The sequence below is a fragment of the Lagopus leucura genome, unplaced genomic scaffold (assembly GCF_019238085.1).
Source record: "Lagopus leucura isolate 7727_CA_CO unplaced genomic scaffold, USGS_WTPT01 Super-Scaffold_100008, whole genome shotgun sequence".
Lineage (NCBI taxonomy): Eukaryota > Metazoa > Chordata > Aves > Galliformes > Phasianidae > Lagopus > Lagopus leucura.
In genome coordinates this window covers 2,460,617-2,481,571 of record NW_024962265.1, presented here as the reverse complement: position 1 = coordinate 2,481,571, position 20,955 = coordinate 2,460,617, and the positions used below count along the sequence as shown (strand labels likewise).

At 47.9% G+C, this 20,955-nt stretch overlaps 1 protein-coding gene across 5 annotated transcripts in view; it reads right to left on the bottom strand.

The window, feature by feature from the left end:
- Positions 1–681: 681 nt before the first annotated feature.
- The window catches only part of PODXL (podocalyxin like), a 40,692-nt gene continuing 20,418 nt past the window's right edge, over positions 682–20,955 (bottom strand). The window contains exons 2-9 of one of the 5 annotated variants that reach the window (XM_042872642.1): positions 14,919–15,782; positions 12,983–13,137; positions 11,967–12,032; positions 7,229–7,379; positions 6,805–6,866; positions 6,520–6,687; positions 5,399–5,455; positions 682–4,182 (exon numbers count right to left, since the gene is read on the bottom strand). In XM_042872642.1, coding sequence (XP_042728576.1) covers positions 3,988–4,182; positions 5,399–5,455; positions 6,520–6,687; positions 6,805–6,866; positions 7,229–7,379; positions 11,967–12,032; positions 12,983–13,137; positions 14,919–15,782 — 1,718 coding nt within the window. In that variant the 3' untranslated portion in view covers positions 682–3,987. Of the gene's footprint in view, positions 4,183–5,398; positions 5,456–6,519; positions 6,688–6,804; positions 6,867–7,228; positions 7,380–11,966; positions 12,033–12,982; positions 13,144–14,918; positions 15,783–20,955 lie in introns of all 5 variants that reach the window. The other 4 variants (XM_042872639.1, XM_042872641.1, XM_042872644.1 and 1 more) reach the window with 4 other exon arrangements.

Below are 20,955 nucleotides of genomic sequence, written 5' to 3'. Positions count from 1 at the left end.
GCACTGCCCACATTGCTGCTGCTTTGCCACCTTGGTTGCTCATGCATCTCTTGACCTTGGAGGGCTGTGTGGGTTGCACGCCACACATAGATCTGCAGTGCAGTGGTTAGTACTGACTGCTAAAACTGAACAGCCATAAGAATAGTTGAGAAAAAACGACAGAAACTTGTTGCCTTTTTTCTGTAGCTGGAAATACCCAGCAGTTTGCTTCCCTTGGAGTAGCCAATTTCTGCCCAATCCTCAGTTCAGACAGGGGTGGTTCTTTATGGACAGCCCAGTTTTGCTTAGCCCATGGCTGGAGCAGGGGGAATGGCACAGACTTGGCTGACTATGGCCTTATGGAGTCTTTTAGAGACACTTAAAAGCTTGCCCTCACCTCGATCAGCTTAGCATCCCACACCTATGGGTATCCACTTGTTTAATTAAGGGAATGTTTTCATCACTTCATACTTTCTTTAGCATGGCAGAAACAGAAACTCTTACAGGGCTGGATATCTGAAGGTCTGTGCTTTTCTCCTTCCCTCCCCAAAAATTTTTACATGCTGTTGCCAACAGGACCATGCAATGCCTATGCTGGGTTTCCAACCAAGCTCAGCCATGGTTATGCGTGTAACTGGTTATGGCTCTTGAGCACAAGCTCTGCTTCCCCAAACAACTCATCTTCCACTCAGCCAAGAAATCAATCTTTTACATACGAATGTTTATTGACAGAAATACATGATGCTTTCAAAATATATTTGTAGGAAAATGCAAGAATAATCTCTACAATCCAGTTTTCCTCATTAAATTCCAGTGTAAATCAGACTCCTGTCCCCATGAGAGATGCTGCGATACAGTACATGAGAGCTCTACAATATTTGCAAGGTTCAATGGATAGCTGCCTTGGGAAATAGGATCTCCTTCTGCAGCCCATTGTGGGTAATTATCTTCGGCTGTAGGCAAGTCACAGCATCAACCTGCTCGGTTGGGTCATGGCACTGTGAGTGGGAGATAAATGGTCCTAAAGTATTTACATGCTCCTTGTGAATCTGCAAATAGAAAAGTCTCTTGCAAGAACATCTGAACTGCTTACAAAAGTCTTACCAAATGGTAAGAGTAATAGTCCTTGTACAGCATATTGGGTGTTAAAGCTATTTCGGGGAAGGGAAGAGGAGTGAGGGGAAGGAGAGAGGGGCAGCGAGGAAATGCATGGGTAAATCCTTCTTTTTGGTCTAACAGTTATGGCTACAAGTCTATGAAGGGAAATATTAAGGCTGAAGATGCTGCATTTCCTACCTGATGTTTCTTTTTTTTCTTTTTTTTTTTTTTTTTTTCAAAAAGAATGTTATCAACATAAAAACTTTATTTTTCTTTTTTTCCCAAGGAAATAGTTCTTTAAATAGGGGAAGGAAAATCTACTATAAAATATTAGTGGTTTAAAAATATGGTGTCTGGAAAAATAAATAAATGTACAATTCCTATTCAAATATAAATCACTGTAAGCACTTGTTGAGCAGTTAATATCTCCACCGGTTTCTGCTCTGAAAGATTTAAGGTTGCTTGATCTCAAGCCTTTGTAGGGTTCTCTGGGAAAGTCTTTGGACCTGATTCATTAAAGCACTTTGGCATCTCTTCACTGGAAGGGGATCTTAGGCACGTACTGCTTTTATTTTATGCTAAGGACAGAAATATGAGTCCAAAGACCCATCCTGGACAGCTGGGAAGCAACACGCTTCCAAAAGCATTACAGCTAGAGTGGTTCCTTAAGGCTGAACCATGCTGCTGCCCATCCAAGACCAATTTGCCAACGTTAGTATGATGCTGACATGCAGCAGCATGGGGTTATCCAAGCAGCTTCATCAGATGTTCTCCTGCTATATGCTGGGTTGCAATCCCCTACCAGACAGGCCTTTAGCTTTTTAAATCTCTTTTTTTTTTTTAAATTCCCCCCCCCCCCCAAATTGCTTCCCCGTAGTGCAGTGCACAGATAAGTGAAGTGTGCGGAATACATTGCTAATGAATAGCAGTAATATTTACATACAAAAATAGTTAGGCTTGAACACTTTCAACTATGTCCTTCAGTGTGGGAGAGAAGGAAAATAGCTGGCCCATAGGAGAAGATGAATCTTCTTCCAGCTTCTGTCCTGGGGCTGAGCAAGCTGCTCTGACCATTCCATTTGTGAGCAACTCTGATGGACTAGAGCAGAGTTTTGCCAATGTTGTCATTTCTCCTCACCTCTTTATCTCTGTCCATCTTCTGGGACAGCCTTGGGAATGGCTCCTCCATTGCACTGACCTGGAGCTCCTCTGCCTCACCGGGGCCACTGCGGATTTGCTGCACAGCACCTCAATGTCAGCATTTCTCCCTTCTTGAAGATCTTCAAACCCACCTGGATGTGATGCTGGGCAGAGCTCTGGGTGTCCCTGCTGATGCAGGGATTAGGGCAGATGGACCAAGAGGTTTGTTCCAACCTCAGCGTGCTGTGAAGATGCATGAGATCCAGGAGATGCCCTCACCCAAGGGACTTCAGGTCCCTTCCGCGCCAGACTGCCTGCTGTGAAACTTTCCTTCTAGAGCCACTGAGGAACTGTGGCAGGAAGGGGAAAACCACAAATAGCCTTAGTCCAGCCATTTTCTGCTCTGTTTTTTTCCCCTTTGAAGATTTACCACAAAGGGAGATCTTGACAGGAGACCAAGGTTCAGTACAAGCCTTGCTGGAGGCTTCTTCACAGATCCCTGCTATTTTAAGTACTTCTGAAGAAGAAAACCTTGAGGATGAGGATGGAGATCACCAACCTCATGGAGAGGAAACGCCAAGGGCTGAATGGATGGAAAACTCTGACTGCAGCTAAGCTACCTGGCTCACACCTTTGCTGCTCTTGTATCGTTTCTGTAGTTAACACAAGAGAACATGACCACAGAATTCCCTGCTAGAACAAAACATCGCTGTGCACATCAGCATCCGCCTCAGGAGAAAACGGGTGTGCTGCATCACTACTCGAAGGTGATCAGATGCTTCTACAGGTAAATGCAACCATAGAACTGGTCTGTTTTACAGCTGGGTTCCTTTACAGCCAAAACCACCAACAGCATTCGGTTGGTCTTTGTCTCATTAAACACTTCCTTGGAGATACAAAATCAAGGAGTGACACCTTGTCCTCTCCCTCTCACTGGGAGATGCTGCACTGTTCCCTTCACCTCTCCTGGGCTGTAACCAGAACCTGCCCAGCCCTTTGTGGGGCTGATAAAGGCAGTGTGGGATTTGGCCTCAACACCCCCAGTCCAGCCATGCCTGCATGCATGCATTTGCTTATGCCACAAAGTGTGGCCAGTGTGCATTTTTAAACAGCAGTTGGGTGAGGATGAAAAGTGGATAAGCAAGGAGGAAATGGAGTGTTCCAGCTCTTTCAGCTCAGTCCCTGGGTGTTTTGCGAGGGAGCTGTAGGGGAGGATGATGATTAAACAGCATGGGCCAGAGGATTTTTCTAGCTCTAACTGCTAGGTGCTGCCTAGCTTCCAGGAGCTGTGCTCCCTCTCCCATCCTGATTACTTTTCTTTTTACTTTTTGAGTCACATGGAAGCTGGAGGATGCACTCAGATGGGGAATGGGAGGGGATACAGCATCCCTGCTGCTAGAAAGCCTCAAGCATCCCTGTTTGGAGACAGCAGAGCAGCAAAGCCATCCCTGCTAGGATTGGCCCATCTGCTGGACAGGTCCCCAGGAGCACCCATGGGTGACAGAGCTGCTGGACTGGATGTGGCCACTGTGTTGTGTTGGTGATGTGCCATGGAGGTGTCTTCTCGTGTCCTTCCCTTCCGTCCTTCACCCCGTGTGGTGGCTGCGATTAGCTCACAAGGGGTTTTCTGGGGTTTGTTGGGAATTCTGCCTTCTTTTGGAATCATGTATGTGTATGGGAGGGTCACGTTTGTTTTGTTTTGTTTTTTTTTTTAGGGAAAGGGATTAGGTGTTTCAGGGGGTTGTTTTTTGCCTTCTCAAATACTGCACCCTATAAATGCGTGTCCTCCTCTTCCTCTAGGTCCTCTTTCATGATGGTGTCAAGAGGAACGATCCAGCTGTCCCCCAACTCCCCGTTAAGGTTCACCTTCTTCTCCTGCATTTCAGAGCCTGTTTCCATCACCTCCAGTGTGGGGTTATCATGGTAGCCATTCTCCATTGTCTGTAGCTCCTCTGTCAGGCGCTGCTATGAGGAAAGAAAACCCAAAAACCCCAATAAGGAAGAGCCTTGGCTGTGCCATATGCGCAGCATTTATCACCTCCCAGCCTGATGAGGCTGCAACATGTATACATGAGAGAGACTCCATGCTGAGTTTGCGGCTGCAGTCAGCAAGATAGGAGCATGGAGCTGGATGGAAACAGAGACTGCTGATGGTGGAAAGAGGAAGGAGCAGCCAGAGATGTGCAGAAAACCTCTCAGTTGTCTGGTCATGGGGTTGTGTCTCCACAGCACCCCCTGGGAGGAGGCCGGCACCAGAGGCAGAGCATCCTTGGCTTGCCTCAACTCTGCATCCGTATTTCTGCCTCCCCAGCTCCCCCTCTGCACCCTTGTTTCTCTTTAACTGCTTGGTTTTCACTCTCCTCTTCAGCCCTTGGCAGCTCCCAGCTTGCAGATTCTGCTGGCCCATTTATTCCACATCAGCATCAACTCCACACCCTATCTTGGAGCTCCTGTTAGAAACCAGTTTCCATTTATCCATCCATATCCCAATGCACACTTGTGGCTGGGCCATCCCCACTCCTTGGGGAGTGCTGCATCAGGCAATGAATCACCCAGTGCTCAGAGCCATGCTATTCCTAGCTGCACCTCAGCCCCGCAGAGGCTCCCTTTTCATCTCCAGCGTGAGCAGCATCCCTACCTCATCCCAATGTTGCATTCACTGCAGCGACTCATTCCCACCCCACAGTGATTTATAGAGGAGCTGCACTCCTATGTTGTCCCTTTTCCTAGGGCTCTCTGTTTGCATTCCCGTGAAAATCCTCCTGGCTTTACAGTTGATTTATTTAACTGCTCCTAACAAATGCTGGGAGCTGGGTGTGGGAGGAAATCCTTGGAAGGGGGAGAAGGAAAAGGATGGAGCAGCGGAACCGCAGGGCTGGGAGCTAGCAGGCACTGCAGGAGGGGACGGCAGAGCCAGAGGGATGCTCAGAAGCACAGGGGTCACTGGAGCCCTCGAGGTGTGGGAGGGTGCTGGTACAGCCCCCCTGCTATAGAGGGATGCTGGGGCAGCTCTTTCTCCCCCCTGCGGCACGGCACGTGCAGCGAAGTGGCGGCGGGCTCCCAAGCTTTAGTAGGCTTTAGTCCTGTTAAAAGCTGCTGACCACAGCGGAGGGGGGAGAGCTGAAAGGGGGGAATGGACACGGCGCCCGCCCGTCCACTCCCTGCGTTTCATTGCACTCACATTAAAGATCAGGATGGCACGTCCATCATCAAACCCGGGGAGATCAGGGTGGATGTGCTGGTTATTTCCCAGGTGAAACAAGAGTGAGGGGTGGGAGGGGGTTTAATAAGGGGAAGGGAGAAAAATAAGAGGAAAAAAAATAAACCAAAAAAAAACAGAGAAAACAAAACAGAACAAAACTTTCAAGTCATTCTTGAAAAGAAGCAGGAGGAAAACAAACAAAAAGAGGAAGAAAACGTCCAAAACGCAAAATGGAGAAATGCTTTTGACTTCCTAAAGCACTTTTGTAATCGGTCAGAAAAAGATCTTTTCCCATGCTCTTAGCAAGAGGCCATCGATGTACCAAAGAAACTGCATGGCTTGCTTCAGTTTTGCTCCCTGTCTCTATGGCCAGTGGCTGCTTGTAGCTGTCACTCTGCTCCGTGTTACTTACAGACATGCATCCCAGTCACTTAAAATACACAATTTCTTTCTGTTCTATGAACACTATGGACCATCACGTTGCTGCCTGCTCCTCCAGGACTGCAGCACGTGGTGTCAATGCCCTTCTGATGTCCTCCCTGACTCCCAAAGGCATTTTTCATAGAATCATGTAGGCTGGAAAAGACCTTTGAGATCATCAACCTGACCTACCAAGTCCCATTGCTAAACCACATCCCTTTGTGCCACATTCATTTTTGTGATAAATATTTTGGGTATTTCTGGGGGGCGAAGGGAAAGAATGGATGGCTTTGAAGGTAGGATTTGGGCTGAGGAAGCCTTTTTCCTCAAAAGTACACTGTGACCCTAAGATGTTGCTCAGCTGGCCTGGAGGCAACAAGGGATGGCTGCTGCTCCCTGCTGAACCCGTGCACCACCTGCCCCTCACTCTCCTGATTTGCACCGTGGCTGATGCTCTGTCAGCACCCCAAAAGGGCAACCGTTGCCCCTTTAAAGCATCTGCAGCACTCAGCATCACTACACTGTGATGCTTCACTGCAGCCCCTTGAGTGATACTCAAAGGTGGAGCCAGCACAGTGAGTCAGGATATCACCACCAGCAGAGGTGAAGACCTGATGGTCTTCATCTTCTCTGGGATAAGGAGGTTTTGGGATGCTCATCCCACCCAACTCCCACCATACCTGGCTCTTCTTTTGGGAGAAACGTTGGTGACAGCAGCCGTAGATGGCTGCGACGAGCAGCAGGGAGCCAGCCAGGGTGACAATGGTGATAATGAGAGGCGTGCTGAACTGATCCTTGATCTCCTCCTCCATCTCCTGGTTGAGGTAGGTGACGTTGGTGATGCCAAGCTGTCAGGGGAGGAGTGGGTCAGGCTCCAAGGAGGGCTCCCTGGATGGGAAGGATAGCCACCCCATGCCACCCTTCCGTGAGGACATCCCCCACGTTGATCCTGGGGACCTTCTTACCTTCTGTAACTCATTCCTCTTTTCTTTCAGCTCTTCAAAGACTGCTTCAGGGTCCAGAAGGCCTGGGGGAAGACACAAGTGGAGAGGGAAAAGGCTGTGGCACCAGCTCCTGCTCAATGGAAGAGGCAAACAGAACTGTGTGGGGATGGAGCCAAGCCTTCACGGCTCTCTAAAGCTATCCAAGGAGCTGGGACCTCTTTGGCCAGGGGACAGCCCTGATGACCAAAGCTGTTCCTGGAGATCTCTCCAAAGGAGCCATGGGACAAATGTCCAAGCTTGATCCAGTGAGAAGACGCAACCCAAGGAAAGGTGACCCTCACCCAACCTCTGGTAGACCTCACTAGACCTCCATCTGGTATCACAACCGTGTCCCCAACTCTCGTCCCACCCTATAGCCCTGGGCAGGACACGGGCCCATACTCACGATGCACAACGGCGTGCACAGCCCAGCGATGAGGATTGGAGGAGGCCAGTGTCACCGTGCACCTGTCCCTCTTGCTGTCGAATGCGTGCCGCCTGCCTGAGCAGAAGAACTCGAAGAAGGACTCATTGGCACTGGCATTCTTCCAGTCGTCCTGTGGTGACAACAGGGGGTTGGCACTGCTGCCCACACCCAGCACCCCAAAGCATCACATCCCTTCCCCAGGGTAGCTGGGGATCATAATGTCATTGAGAAAGGGAAAGACCTTCAAGACCATCAAGTCCAACCATCAATTTGACTAAGAGAGTCCCATCAGAATATCACGTTCCTTAGTGCCACATCTACCTCCAAGAATGCCTGCTTTCCTGGGCAGACCCATCCCAGTGCGTGAGCGCTCTCCATGAAGAAAAATTCTTCCTAATGTCCAGTCTAAATCACCCTCCGTGGCACTACTTGAGATCCCAACATAGGATGCTGTGGCCACCCCCCTCCCTATCCGCTTGCTGCTGGCCTTCCCAGGGAACAGGAAAAGTTCAAAAGTTGTTTCTTTACAAAAAGCCGAGCTCTTGGCTGCTGTTCCTTTATGGGGCCCTTATCTGAGAGCCGCAGCTTTTGGTGTTCCAGGAATAGCAGGTCCCCAGGGGAAGTGGGGTGTGGAGGCTGAGGCTGCAACGGGAACGGGATGGGGCTGTCATGCCCTAAGGGCATCTGCAGCCTTCCCACCACCTGCATTTCTGCCCTTCAAGGATACCCCATAGTTCAGTTTTGCCTACAGAGGCAAGAGAAAGAATTTTGTTTGTGTACAAATAGGACCATCCCTGGAGAGGTGAGCCTGGGGAAGTGCTGGAAGAGATGAAGGTGGAGAGGTGGATGGAGTCCACAGCCCCAGTGGGATGATCCTGAGGTTCTTTGCACCTGTTCAATGTCCTCCAACAGCTAGGAGCGCAATAAAGTAGGTGTAAATGCTCAGCAGCCTGCATGCACAGATCCTGCACAGGAGCTGTACAATAGCATGCATAGCTTCTTGCATGTGTGAATGCATGGCTTCTTGCATGCATAGGTCATGCATGCACAGCTCCTGTAGGCATTGTTGCTGCATGCACAGCTCCTACATGCACAAATCCTGTGTGCACAGGTCTGACAAGCAGAGAAACTGTATGAAAGATTCTGCATACACAGGCATTGCATGCATAGTTCCGACACATCCTGCATGCACAGGAGCTGCACGCACAAGTCCTATATGCAGAGATCCTTCGTGTGTATGTCCAACACATGCAAGAACTGAGTGCACATATCCTGCATGCAAATATCCTGCATGTGCAGGGACGCTGCATGCAGAGATTCTGCATGCATGCATCCTGCATGCAGCAATTATCAATGCACACCTTACTGGAACAAGCTTCCAAAAGGAGCAAGCCCCAACCATCCTGGGAACTGCAGCTGCCCCTCACCTGCCCTTTGGCTTTACAGGGGGAATAACTTCTCTCCTCCTGCACTGACCCAGCTGGAAACCCAGCAGCACTGGGAAAAAGCTGCAAGTGGCAGGATGAGGCAGCAGGAGAGGGAGAAGAGGACTAAGCTCACAGGGAGCGGTGTTTTGTGTCTCTCTGGACGCTGGGTTGTGCTCCTACACTATGCACATCCTGCAGTTCCCCATTCCCTACACTTTCTCTTTGGCACCAGCCTTAAAACCTTCTGCTGCCTCCCTGCAACTGTATTCTCTGGGGTTTTTCTCCATCTTTCCCCTGCACCTGAGCACCCTATCACTCCTCCCACCACCCTACACATCAGACATTTAACAATGCTCTTCTTTTTAATTTTTGAGCTGCGGGGGCTCAAACTCCTGCATTCCAAGGGCGACGAGCACCACACTGCTGGATGTTAAACCCCTCCATAGGCTGACTGCGAGGGATTTGCCCTTTCCCAGCTCAGAGCATGGCAAGGGGCCATGGCAAGCCATAGGGATGCCCCAGCCCCACGCTCTCTCCATTCTGGAGCCGTTCGCATTCCTTGGCTGGAGTTGAGAGGCGCTGCCGAGCAGCGCAGATCCGGTTCCCACACTGGCAGGGACCTAAAACCAACATCCCTGAGTGAGGTAATGGCACTTGTGTCAATAAACCTGTCCCGACAGCTGGGGCATGACCTCACTTGGAGCCTCGGTGTCTTGGGGATTGTCCTGTTGTCCCCAGCCTGGAGGTGGAAGATAGATTCTGGGAGGTCGCACAGTGGCTTCTGTGTTCCCAGCACGCTCCAAATCCACTCACTGGGCACATCCCAGCTTGGGAATGTGATGGAGGAATCTGTGACCTCCCTGCAAGGTTCCCATAGGGTTGTGTGGCTCAGCTGAAGCTGATCACCATTTCCAGGTCACCTCCAGCACTGTCACCTCCTACTCCATCTAATGGATTGAGATGAGGAACAGGGCACCCAAGCAGCCAACAAAAAGGCAGCTGCAGATTTTTTTTTACAGTAAGAGCAGTGAAGCACTGAAACAGGTTGCTCAGAGATATGGCAGATGCCCCATCCCTGGAGATATTCAGGGTCAGGCTGGATGAGGCTCTGAGCAGCCTGATCAAGCTGTAGGTATCCCTGTTCATTGCAGAGGATTTGGACAAGATGATCCTTAAGGATCACTTCCAATTCAAACAATTCTATGACACGAGCTGAACACTGGAAATATCACCTATGTAAAACAAGGCATGGAGCTAATGAGTCTCATTAGGAAACACACTAAGATCCTGCTGTCATGAAAGAAACAAGAAAGGGTAACAGGGAGTGTGGAGCAACCTGGACCAAAATGTTCGGCACCGGTTAAAAGCATCACCTGAACAGGAAGGATGCTGGGAAGCAACCAAGCCATAAAAGACTTTCTGCTCAACTGCATATACCAACTGTGTATCTGCTCCCCAGGGCAGAGGGCACGGCTCTGAGCTGCTGGAGCTCAAGGAGCATTTGGCCAGTGCCTTCCAACATAGGGTTTGGATTTTGGGTGCTGCTGTGTGGAGCCAAGAATTGGACTCAGTGGTCAGTGTGGGTCTCTTCCAACTTGGAACATTCTATGATTCTACGATTATTTTGAGTTATTTCTGAATTCATTGCATCTGGAGAAACCACAGTGCAGCGCTGTGATTCCCAGCCTTCTGCCAGGGTCCCTCCTTTCCCCACTGCTGATGCCACAGGGGCACAGGGGAGGTCTGCAATGCCACCTTTGCTGCCAGGTGTGACATGGGCACATCCCCTAGCCCTGCATTGCCCTCACTTTGCCCAGCTCCTCATGGAGCCGAGCTTTCAGCACAGTGCACTCCCACTGCTGGCTCAATCTTACAGACCAGGATTTGAGCCATTTCTGGAACACTTCTCCTTATAGTGCACATTTTCCTGTTTTCCCACGGGCTGCAAAATGCAAAGGATTCTTTCACTTTGCTGTCAAGCTTTGGTTACAGATTCGTTTACTGAGCCTACAAAGCAGGGAAGCCAGATAGTGCCATTTCTGATATCTGCTCAGCTTGGGAGGCACAAAACGTAGCAGAGCTTTCATGAATTTGCCGCATGGGAAGTGGACAGGTGGGAGGTGTTTTGACAGCAGAGAAGGATGCTATAGGAGGATGCACTCTTGCAGTTCTTCAGCAGCTGTTTCAAGAGGCAATCAGCATTTAGCACTAACACCATTTCTGATGGTTATTACACCCAGAGGAACCAAAGGAAAGCAGCGCGGCAGACTTGCTGGCTCACCAGCAAGCACGGAGAATGCCAAGCTGTGATGTCCACTAACCCCACAGCTTACTGGTGCATCACCATAGAATCATTATGGTTGGAAAGACTAAGGTCAACCATCAACCCATCCCTCACCATGCCCACTAACCGTGCCCCTCAGTGCCACATCTGCCCTTTTCATGAACACCTCCAGGGACGGTGACTCCACCACCTCCCTGGGCAGCCTGTGCCAATGCCTCAACACTCCTTCTGAGAAGTCAAGATCTGGCATCTGCTCTTGCTCTTTATCATAAAGCAAAAACTTCAATCTACTCAAAAATGCCATCTAATCATTCCATCTCATCCCATCTATTACAATAAACCTGTTGTTCCCACAAGGATACTTTCGCAGTATTCATCAGAAAAGCCAGCAGTAAATGTGGACAGCCTCCAGGATAAGGAGTCTTGGTGTCTGCTCTTGGGTTGGGTTCGCCTTTCCCTCACCTTGGAACTACAGTTAACCACTTGCTGCTCCCACAGAGGGTTTGAAACAAATGAAAAGGAGCTTTTTGATTATCTTTGTATTTTCTGAGAGCTGATTTAGTATCAAAGAACCAATCAAGCCCCAGCATCCTGGCTGCTGTGCTTCCTAGTTGCTCTGCAGCTCAAGCCACCCTCAAATGCTTTGGGGTTTGGGGATGAACTTCAGGCCCCTCTGAAGTCAAAGGCACAGCTTCCCCATTAGCTCTTGAGCGATGGTTTCACCTTCTAGAACTTCTCATCCTCTTCTCTGAGACTTGACTGATTGAGTTCCTCCCCTTGAACAAGACACGGACATCTGCTTTGGTCACATCTCCCACTGAGAGATACTGCTGGGTGTAGGCTTGCATTTACCATTTTACATCCCCAAAGTGTTTGCATATTTTGAAGCAATTAGTGTCATCTCTGTAGGCTCACATGCTTAGAGTGCTGCAGGTTATAAGCTGATCTCTGTCAGCAGCCCCAGCTGCTTGCCCTGCAGAAGAAAACAAATGGAACCCACACTTACACAAGTTTTTGCTTCTCTCAGATTTATGATGGGCCACATCTCTTGTATCTGGTCTTCACAAATCACCTGGAAAGACAGAAGAAAAGCAACCGTCAGATCACTGCTGTAGCCTGAAGGACAGTCCACCATTGAGACAACCACAAGACAACTCAACCAAAGCTCTGATCTGCTTTATCAAAATAAGTCAGGCCCTCTATTCCTCCACTCAACCATTTCTGTGTGATACAAGTTCTCCTGGGTAACTCAAAGGGTTGCCTGGAGTACATTTGCTAATATGCTTCCCAAAGCAGGTTTAGCATTTGCAGTACAAACTGGGAATTAGCATGGACAGGAGGAAGATCCATGCATGTGAGCCATGACGCAGTTCTACCTTACAAATAATGAACATTTAAAGAACAAGACCCCTTTCCCTCCCCCCTGGCACTGGAATCTTTCATTATCCTGGCTTGCATTTTTAGGCTCCCCTGCCCTTCCCAAACCATTGCTTGGGAACCCATTTTCTGCTTTTATTTTCCATGTGGGATTTATGCTGAATTGTAGTCTTTGCCCTCTCATCATGTCCAAGTCCACCCCAAGGCAAATCCTGCCCTCCATTACACTTCTCTTCCCAAATTTCTGTTTTACTCTATTCAGCACCCAGAGCTCCTTTCACCTCCATCTTCCATGTTTCTGGAAAGCTATGTGAAAGAAGGCTTTATCCATTCTTATTTTGCTACTTTCTATTTCCTAAGACAGATCTCTCTCTGAAATAGGCACATACAGTGAGATAAGCTGCAGTTTTACATCTGCATGCAATTCCAGCTAAAAATTAGTGTAATTTGGGGATAAAATGCAGCTCCCTGCTATGAGATTTCACCCAGAAAAGACTATTTGCACAGATGTGCCTTGCCAGCGCTCTCCAGGGAACAGCCTGATCATGCTCCCATCTCAACAGAGGCCATTCAGGAAGACTCAGTGCCCTTTTTAGCTTTGTTTTGGACATTAGGAAGTGCCCACCTTTCCGTAGGTCACATTACCTCATTTTGGAGAGACACATTCAGGTGTGGCTGGTCAGGCCTCTTGCTCTCCATCTGGTCTCCAAGGGTTGGTGCCTGTGGTGGTGCACTGGTGGGGCTCTGAGCAGTAGCTCCAGGTTTGTGTGTCACAGATCTGTCTCCTTGGCTTGTGTATGCTGGGTCTCCAATATACAGGGGAAAAAAAAAAAAAGCAGACAGTCATTGAGACAGTAGAAAGGATACAGCTGACACAGCTCCATTGGTGAGATGCTGAACCCAGCTAACAGAGTTCAGTCTGTGGTGCTCTTGATTGCTACAGCATCTTACGATTTCTTCTGCAATGGGAACAGTGCATGGAAAGCAGCAGCCTCTGACTTCCATGATCTGTTTAAGGATTTGCATCCTTCTTTTCTTAACTGATCCTTAAATAGTGACAAAGAGAATTAAAATGCTACATCCTGTTTACAGCCTCTCTGTTTTTGGGAGTCCTGCCTTTATTACAGCAAAGGTGTACACTTTTCTCCTTGCACACCTTCTGTAGGCTCTGAGAGTGGATTAATTTCAAAAATGTGTATTTATGATGCATTCTCCCACCTGATAGTGGAATGCAAAATTTCTTAACCTTTTCATGCTCACTGTTTGAGGCCAAATTTGAATCAATATAATTTCATAGTTCACCCTATAATGCAGAACCATTCTATGGAGCCTGAGAGGAAAGAATCAAAGAATCATGGAATCATAGAGTCATTAAGGTTGCAAAAACCACTAAGGTCACGAAGACCAACCATCAACCCATCCCCAACCCATCATGCTCACTAACCCATGCCTCTCAGTACCACATCTCCATGTTTCCCGAGCACCTCCATGGACAGTGACTCCATCACCTCCTTGGGCAGCCTGTGCCAATGCCCCACCACTCTTTCTGAGAATAAATTTTTCCTCATACCCAACCTGAGGTATTCTGTACGAAGACAGTCATTTCACCTATCCTAGCTGCTAAAACTCTTGAAACATGGCTTGGAAGTCAAAGAAGAAGGTGTTGCTTTGAGGCTATGACCCATTTGGTGATGCTGGCAACAAGGAGGATCTGGAGGGCTGAGGGAGATGGGTTTTTTTGAGTGGCAGGTAAATGGAAACTGGGTCAACTATATGTTCTCCAGAGGAGGATAATGAAGGGTTTCAGTGCCATCACAAGCTTCCGTGTGCAGCCAGATGAGCTCAACTCACAATCCCACCGAAGTCTGAAAGCTTCACACTCCCACAGTAGGATTTCCTCCCTGTAAATGCTGCAGGACAAAATACCAAAGGGATGTTCGAAGTGTGCCTTGCCAAAACACTTGTGGACTAACATAACTCCATAAAGCTCTGGAGGTATAGAAAAAGCATACCAGTGGTGTTCAGCTGGATCCGAAACACCACATGGACGCTATTACAAAGTCAGCAGCCAAAACCCCTGCAGCAGCGATAAAAATCCTACCAACTGCTCTGAGTTCTTAGAGGTTACAGACTCAGAGTTTAACCACAAAATCTCCTAAGTCATCTAAAGCTTATTTTCTGTGCATGCCCACCGAGCTGTCAGCTGTATTAGGGATCTTTTGTGTTCAGCATTTGGGGTGCTGTCAACTCTACAATGTCACACTACTTCTGAACCCATCGCTCCCTTTTGCAGTCATTAGAGATCGAGTCACTGCAGTCAGCTGTGGTTGGGGCACAGCTTGCTCCATCTGAAAGTGTTTCATCAGATGACCCTTGCCTTGAATTTTGCTGACTCAGTGTCTACTGATGGCAACAGGGACATAAACAACTGGTAGTCATGGAAACAGCTACGATGGACAGTCCTAAAATTGGACAAGGAGTTAGTAACCCATAATGACAGGGAGGTGGATGGAGTACCCAAAGGAAAAGACCACCAAAGGGCTCCCCAACCCAAGAAATCACTGTTTTAATCTTCTGATACCTGCTTTAGGAGTTGTCACGGTGGTTGTGACTGTGGCCTTATTTGTGGTGCCAGATGGTGAAGACAGAGATGTTTTACTGCTGGTAGAGGACACGGATCCACTATGAGGGGTAAATTCACTTTTCTGGACTGGAGAAGTGGAAGAAGGGTGATGCTGGTTGGTAGCAGATGTAGTAGAAGGGACACTGTGGTCCTTGACTACAAGGCTGCTTGCTGAGACTCCAGAGCTTGACACAGTGCTATTCAACTGGTCCAAAGCAGGGCTTCCACTGCCTGCTATGTGTGGAGATGCTGAGACAGCAGGCGCTAAGCCTACTGGGGTGGATGAAAGGCTGGTCACTTGAGTGGAATTAGGACTTGCACTGGGTTTGGTGAGTAAGCTTCTTGAGTTGTCTGAAGGGCTCGTCTTCTGCTGTGTAGCACTGGAGATGGCAGCAGAGGCGGTTGTTGGGGCTGTGGAGCTGGCTGAAGAGCCTACCTGCTGAGATGCACTGGTTGATGCCACTGAGACAGCTGATGGGTCATCTGGTCTGTCTGTGGTCTTGGTGGTTTGAGCTGAGCTGTGTGTTGATGCAGGAGTGGGTGGTGTGTTTTCCTGTGGGCTAGCAGTGCTGATCCTCTGGGTGGCAGTGGTTGGTGATGGTGGGATGGATGGTGCTGAAGAGCCATGTGGTTTGCTTGTGGCTGTCCCTTGAGCTGTGGTGGAGGACATTGCAGTGGTGGTAAATATGATTTCTGGTTTGCTTGCAGAGCTGCTCTCTTGCACCATGCTGGCGGTGACTACAGCAGTGGAGATCTGCTTCCTTTCTTCTGGGCTCGCTGTGGTCGTTTGTGTAGCAGAACCATTATCTTCAGAGCTGACACCTAGGCAAAAGCAGAAAGGCCAAGATGATAAACTTTGAATTAGGGACACTTCCCTTGGTTTCCACCCAAAACAGGTATTTTATATATCTGTGATTCTATGATTAGCAGAAACAAATGCTGATCAGAACCCACAGGTCATTAACTCAGTGCTTGTCTCGTGCCTTCTAAATTCTTGCTGAGTGCCACATTCTGATATCAATGCATCTAGTGGAAAACAGAGCAGAGGATGAGAAGGAAGAACTAGGAGATCTATGGAAAGCATATTTATTGTACTTGTTCTGAAAGAGTGAGTCAACACTAGGTAGATCTTGCAGTTGAACACAAAATGAATTTACTTGGAAAACAGCATAATTTTAATTTCAAGGATGTTCTCATCAGCTGTCCATTGCAAATATATCACCAAATTACAACTACTTGTTTGCTCAGCTTACTGGTTTTTTTACTGTTATAAAAAGCCTCAGTAACTCACATTTGTACATCCTGAAACATCACATAAAAATGCTACTTTCGTCATTACCTCATACTCTTTGAGGAAAGCTATGAAGAGCTTTTCTGAGAGCTGACATTACCTTGGTGGGTACAAAACTTGTTCTCTGTGCAAAGAGGGCTGTCCATGACACAGAATGAGATCTGCAGTTAATTTCTGAAGAGTAATGTAAATTCTAAAATTATGAAGGCGTTTCTGAGGGGCATACTCTGAAGGACAGCTTGCCTAACAGAAGACAAGTCTCCAACAGCAGCAACATCCTGCAACACTGAAACGTGGTATATTCACTATGAGACTGGATATAAAATTCAGGTCTGTTTTTCTGTTTGTAATCACAGCAGGTGCTCCATCAATTGCCACAGAGATAATCTTCCCCCATTGCACATGGAGCTGCCATTTCTGGGCACCCGCTCAATTTCACCCCAGGAAAGTCTCGACCAATTTTTCACCTTTCAGAAAATGCAGATTCCACTGAGTCACTTCATCAGTGCATCTGTCTGCAGTAAAAAGAAACCAACTGATTCTGGGGCGTTTCTTCCATTTGACAACAGTACAAAGGAGGGCTATTTTTCTCCCCCATGCCCCTCCTTGTATATTGTTCCCAACTGCCCAAAGCAGGAAACTTGCAAGGTTGGATGCTGCTCTCCAGAGACCTGCTTCATTTCTCTGCGTTGGCATGTTGATAAGACATCTTCTCTTCCGTGGCCTGTTTATTGGCACTGGTTATGTGTCCAAGATCTGGTGGAAGCTCAAGTTTTTGAGATTCATACCACTGGGAAAATCTAATCTGAACGCACCCTGCCAAGCCAAGCCATCAGGAGCAGCCATTCTGAAAACACCTTTACGATTTAAGCTGAGCAAACCAGCAGTGTCAATTATCTTAGGAAAACCTGGGCTTGTAAGGAAACACTCCCACCACATCTGCAGGTAATGAGCATTTACAGAGAGAAGTCATATTCCTTGTTAGACTGACCATCATCTTCAGGAGAAAAAGAGCAAAAGAAGCAAAACACCACTGCTGGTTGGGGATTTTGAAAACATTATTCTCAGAAGGAATGGTGAAGCATTGGAAAAGGCTGATGAGAGTCACTCCATGTCATGGAGTCACCATCCCTGGAGGTGCTCAAGAGGTGTGGAGACGTGGCACTGAGGGACATGGTTAGTGTGCATGGTGGGAATGGGTTAATAGTCAGATTAGATGATCTTAGAGATCTTTTCCAACCCTTATAATTCTATGATTCTAAGCTGGAGATCAGGCAGAAAATGAATCTATCCCATAAATAAGGCTGTAAGAGGCTTTGATGACAAAGGGAAAAAAAACACCCACACTCTAAAGATAAAATATAAAAGAGCTGTAAATAAAGAAAGGGTTGGAAGGAAGGTGGAGGAGATCTCCCACTAGCGCTACTTCCTTTTCATACCCATCCCTGTCCCAGAAGCAAATGGACGCTGGAAATCCCTTTGTGAAAGATCTCCCACTCCAAACTTGACCTGAGAGTACCATTTCCATACTAACCTCCACACTAGCTCATCTGGGCTGCTGCCATATCTTCCACAGCTACAGATGAGTGAGACCCTCCTTCCACGGAGGATCCACCCTCATATTATCACAGAATCACAGAATCACTAAGATTGGAAAAGACCACTAAGATCATGTAGTCCAACCAACATTGCCCATTAACCGCATCCCCCAGTGCCACATCTGCCCTTTCCTTGAACACCTCCAGGGATGGGGACTCCACCACCTCCTGGGCAGCCTCTGCCAGTGCCCAACCACTCTTTCAGAGAAGATAATATCCAGCTTGAACCTCCCCTGAAACACCCCCACATCTGTCCTACAGATTTTTGGGTCTTCATCTGTCAGTGAAATTTACCTTTGCTCTCCTGTTGCATTAAATTAAATTGTTTTCTCACTGCAGTTACATATGGTGCCAGATGCTGCTGTGGTTCTTGGGCTGCAGAGCATTCTGCAGTTTTATTGCCCAGGGCTTAATACCTGCTGTTTGTCCAGGGACTCTGCTTCAAGTCCTTCAGAAGCCTAGCAAATATTAATCTCCAAGTAGAAATAAATACACAACAGGCAGCAAGAGCATGCAAGTCCACGAGGCACAGTTTTCCTTCCACATGCCTTGTATTCCTTTCAGACTTCTAAGCACTATTTCTTATCTCTTCCTCCTCACTCGTTCCAAATTTCTGTGTTGGACCTGGGGGTAATAAGTGGTACTAAGCCCATTTTCCTGAGCTAGTGGCCAGTGCTGCCTGATGACTCAGCAGAAAATCCTCAGCAGAAGAAATGAATAGGATTTGATTGAAATGTAAGAGAGAAAACCCCTGCAACCACGGGCTGACAGCAACAAAAGGCAGACAGGACAGGATTATGCTCAGCACCCCTTCAGCATGAAGATTGGTCACAAAAGATACAGTATGTCCTTCTGTGGAAAAAGAACGATCCTTTCACGCCATGAGCCCCAGAGATAAAAGGATTTAATGCATGCTAAGAGAGAGAAAGAGAATGGAGGAGAAGTTCTCTGAGCTAGCACACCCCTGAACAGCATGGGATCCCGCCCAGCAGCCTGGAGGAAAGTTCACTTGAGTTTCAGCCGGAGTCCTTCACCTTTGTTGTAAAGAAGGCAGAAGAAATCCTATCTGCCTGTGACTTTCCTGGCTACATTTTGATGGGGGAAAGATGATTATTTGATTTCACTTTTTTGGACCATCATCAATTCTTCATTTTAAGGAAAACTAGCAAAGCACAGCAGCTATGAGGTTGCATCTCTCCTCTTCTAAATGCATCTGAAAAAAAAAAACAAACCCACAAAACCTTGCATTTCTGTGCTGGGCAATAGAAATCTACCTGATGTCTCCCCACTGGAGAAAAGTGCAAGCAATGTGCATGGTGGCCAAATGGCCTAGAGGAAATGAATACACTGTGAAAACATGATTTCATTTCCGGATATGCATCCCATGACTGTGTTGGTGATATGGTGTATTCATGATGGGGACAGCCCCGAAGGGAATAGAACTTTCTGTTATTGCCAGCTGTGAAGCTCAGCTTGCTTGTCCCCAAGGGAGGCTGGAATCAGACCCCTGAATGCTTCTGGATGGTGTTGCTGTTGGAATGCTTGGTTAAGATGTGAAAAATCACCTAAAATATGAAGGGAAAAGTATGGTGGCTTTTGCCAATGCAACTCATTGCATGATCAATTGAGGGTGACAATTTTCATCTGTCAGAAACCATCACCAACCATGCCACAAAGTGATGCATAAGTGATCAGCACCATGTCACAGAAGATGGTATTTTGCAAGCTGGGGAAAATCACAGAATCATAGCATCAAGGTTAGAAAAGACTTCCAAGATCATCAAGTCCAACCCATCATCCCCATGCCCACAAACCACATCCCTCAGAGCCACATCTGCCCCTTGCTTGAACACCCCCAGGGACGGTGACTCCACCACCTCCCTGGGCAGCCTTGCCAATACCTCACCACTCTTTCTGAGAAGAGCATTTTCCTCATATCCAAACTGAAGAAGCATGGAGGGAAGCAGCTTGTTTGGAAAGGCCACGAGTTGGAGCACAAAACAAAAAAGGAAACACATCCGTGCAAAACACAAAGTGAAAGGACATGTCCTGTCCATCCAAAGCCACCACCTCTCCATGCAGCTCCTCTGGTTCATTTAATTCCCTTCGCAAGAGCTTCCCGCTTCCTATTTCAGGAACACCTCCCCCGCCTTGAACACCTTTTTGAAATGGCTCAGATTGGCTAAAAATCTATTAATAGTGAGAAAAGGAAGCCCGAAAGAATAACTTAGGAAATGGTGGGTGACACACCCCATGCCGGTGGGCTGAGCCCAGCTCAAAGCCTCGCTCCAGCCGGCTCCTGCTCCTCCCAAGGCGGGATGAGAAAGCTGCAGAGACCCACAATGGGGGAAGGGGAGGGGATATGAGCCAGGTTTTAGGAAGTTCCTATTTGCCTCTCCTTTTGCAGCTTTTTCAGATAAAATAGGGGCAACGGGTTGTGCCTGTCAAAGGGAGAGCTGGGGCTGAGGCTACAGGAGCGGTCATTGCCAGGGGACTGCATGGACCAAAGCCAGTGAGGATGCTCCTGATCAAGAGGGTTTTATCCCTGAAAAAATGCAGCCCTGTCTGAGCAGGAACAGCACACAGTCACTGCAGTGGACAGGAAATTTGTCACCTCCTTTTAAAACTGCGAGGGTGACCAGATTGGCAGAGTATCACAGTGTAGTTATTTATCCTGGAATTCAGCTGGGCTACCAGAGCCAGTGGTCATTTCGCTGGGATTTTTAATTTTGCTTGTTTAATGGCTCTTGGGCTCTTTAACTCTTTGTTTAGGGCAAGATGGGATCCAAACAGCATCACCCTTCCAAACTGCCAGCTGGGATTTTGGTGAGGGATACAGTAAGGAAGCTGTTAGAGTTCACATCACTTTACTCCTGGCAAAGGTGTACCTTCAACATCATGAGATATCATGGAGATATTCAAGACCCATCTGGACACTCTCCTGTATGACCCACTGTAGGGAGCCTGTTTTGGTACGGGGACTGGACTTGATGATCCTCAGAAGTCCCTTGCAGCCCTTGCAACTCTGTGATTCTGTCATCAGAACAACACACCTTCTTGAAGCTGGCACTGCCTGCCTGCTTTGCTGCTGATCTCACCATCAACA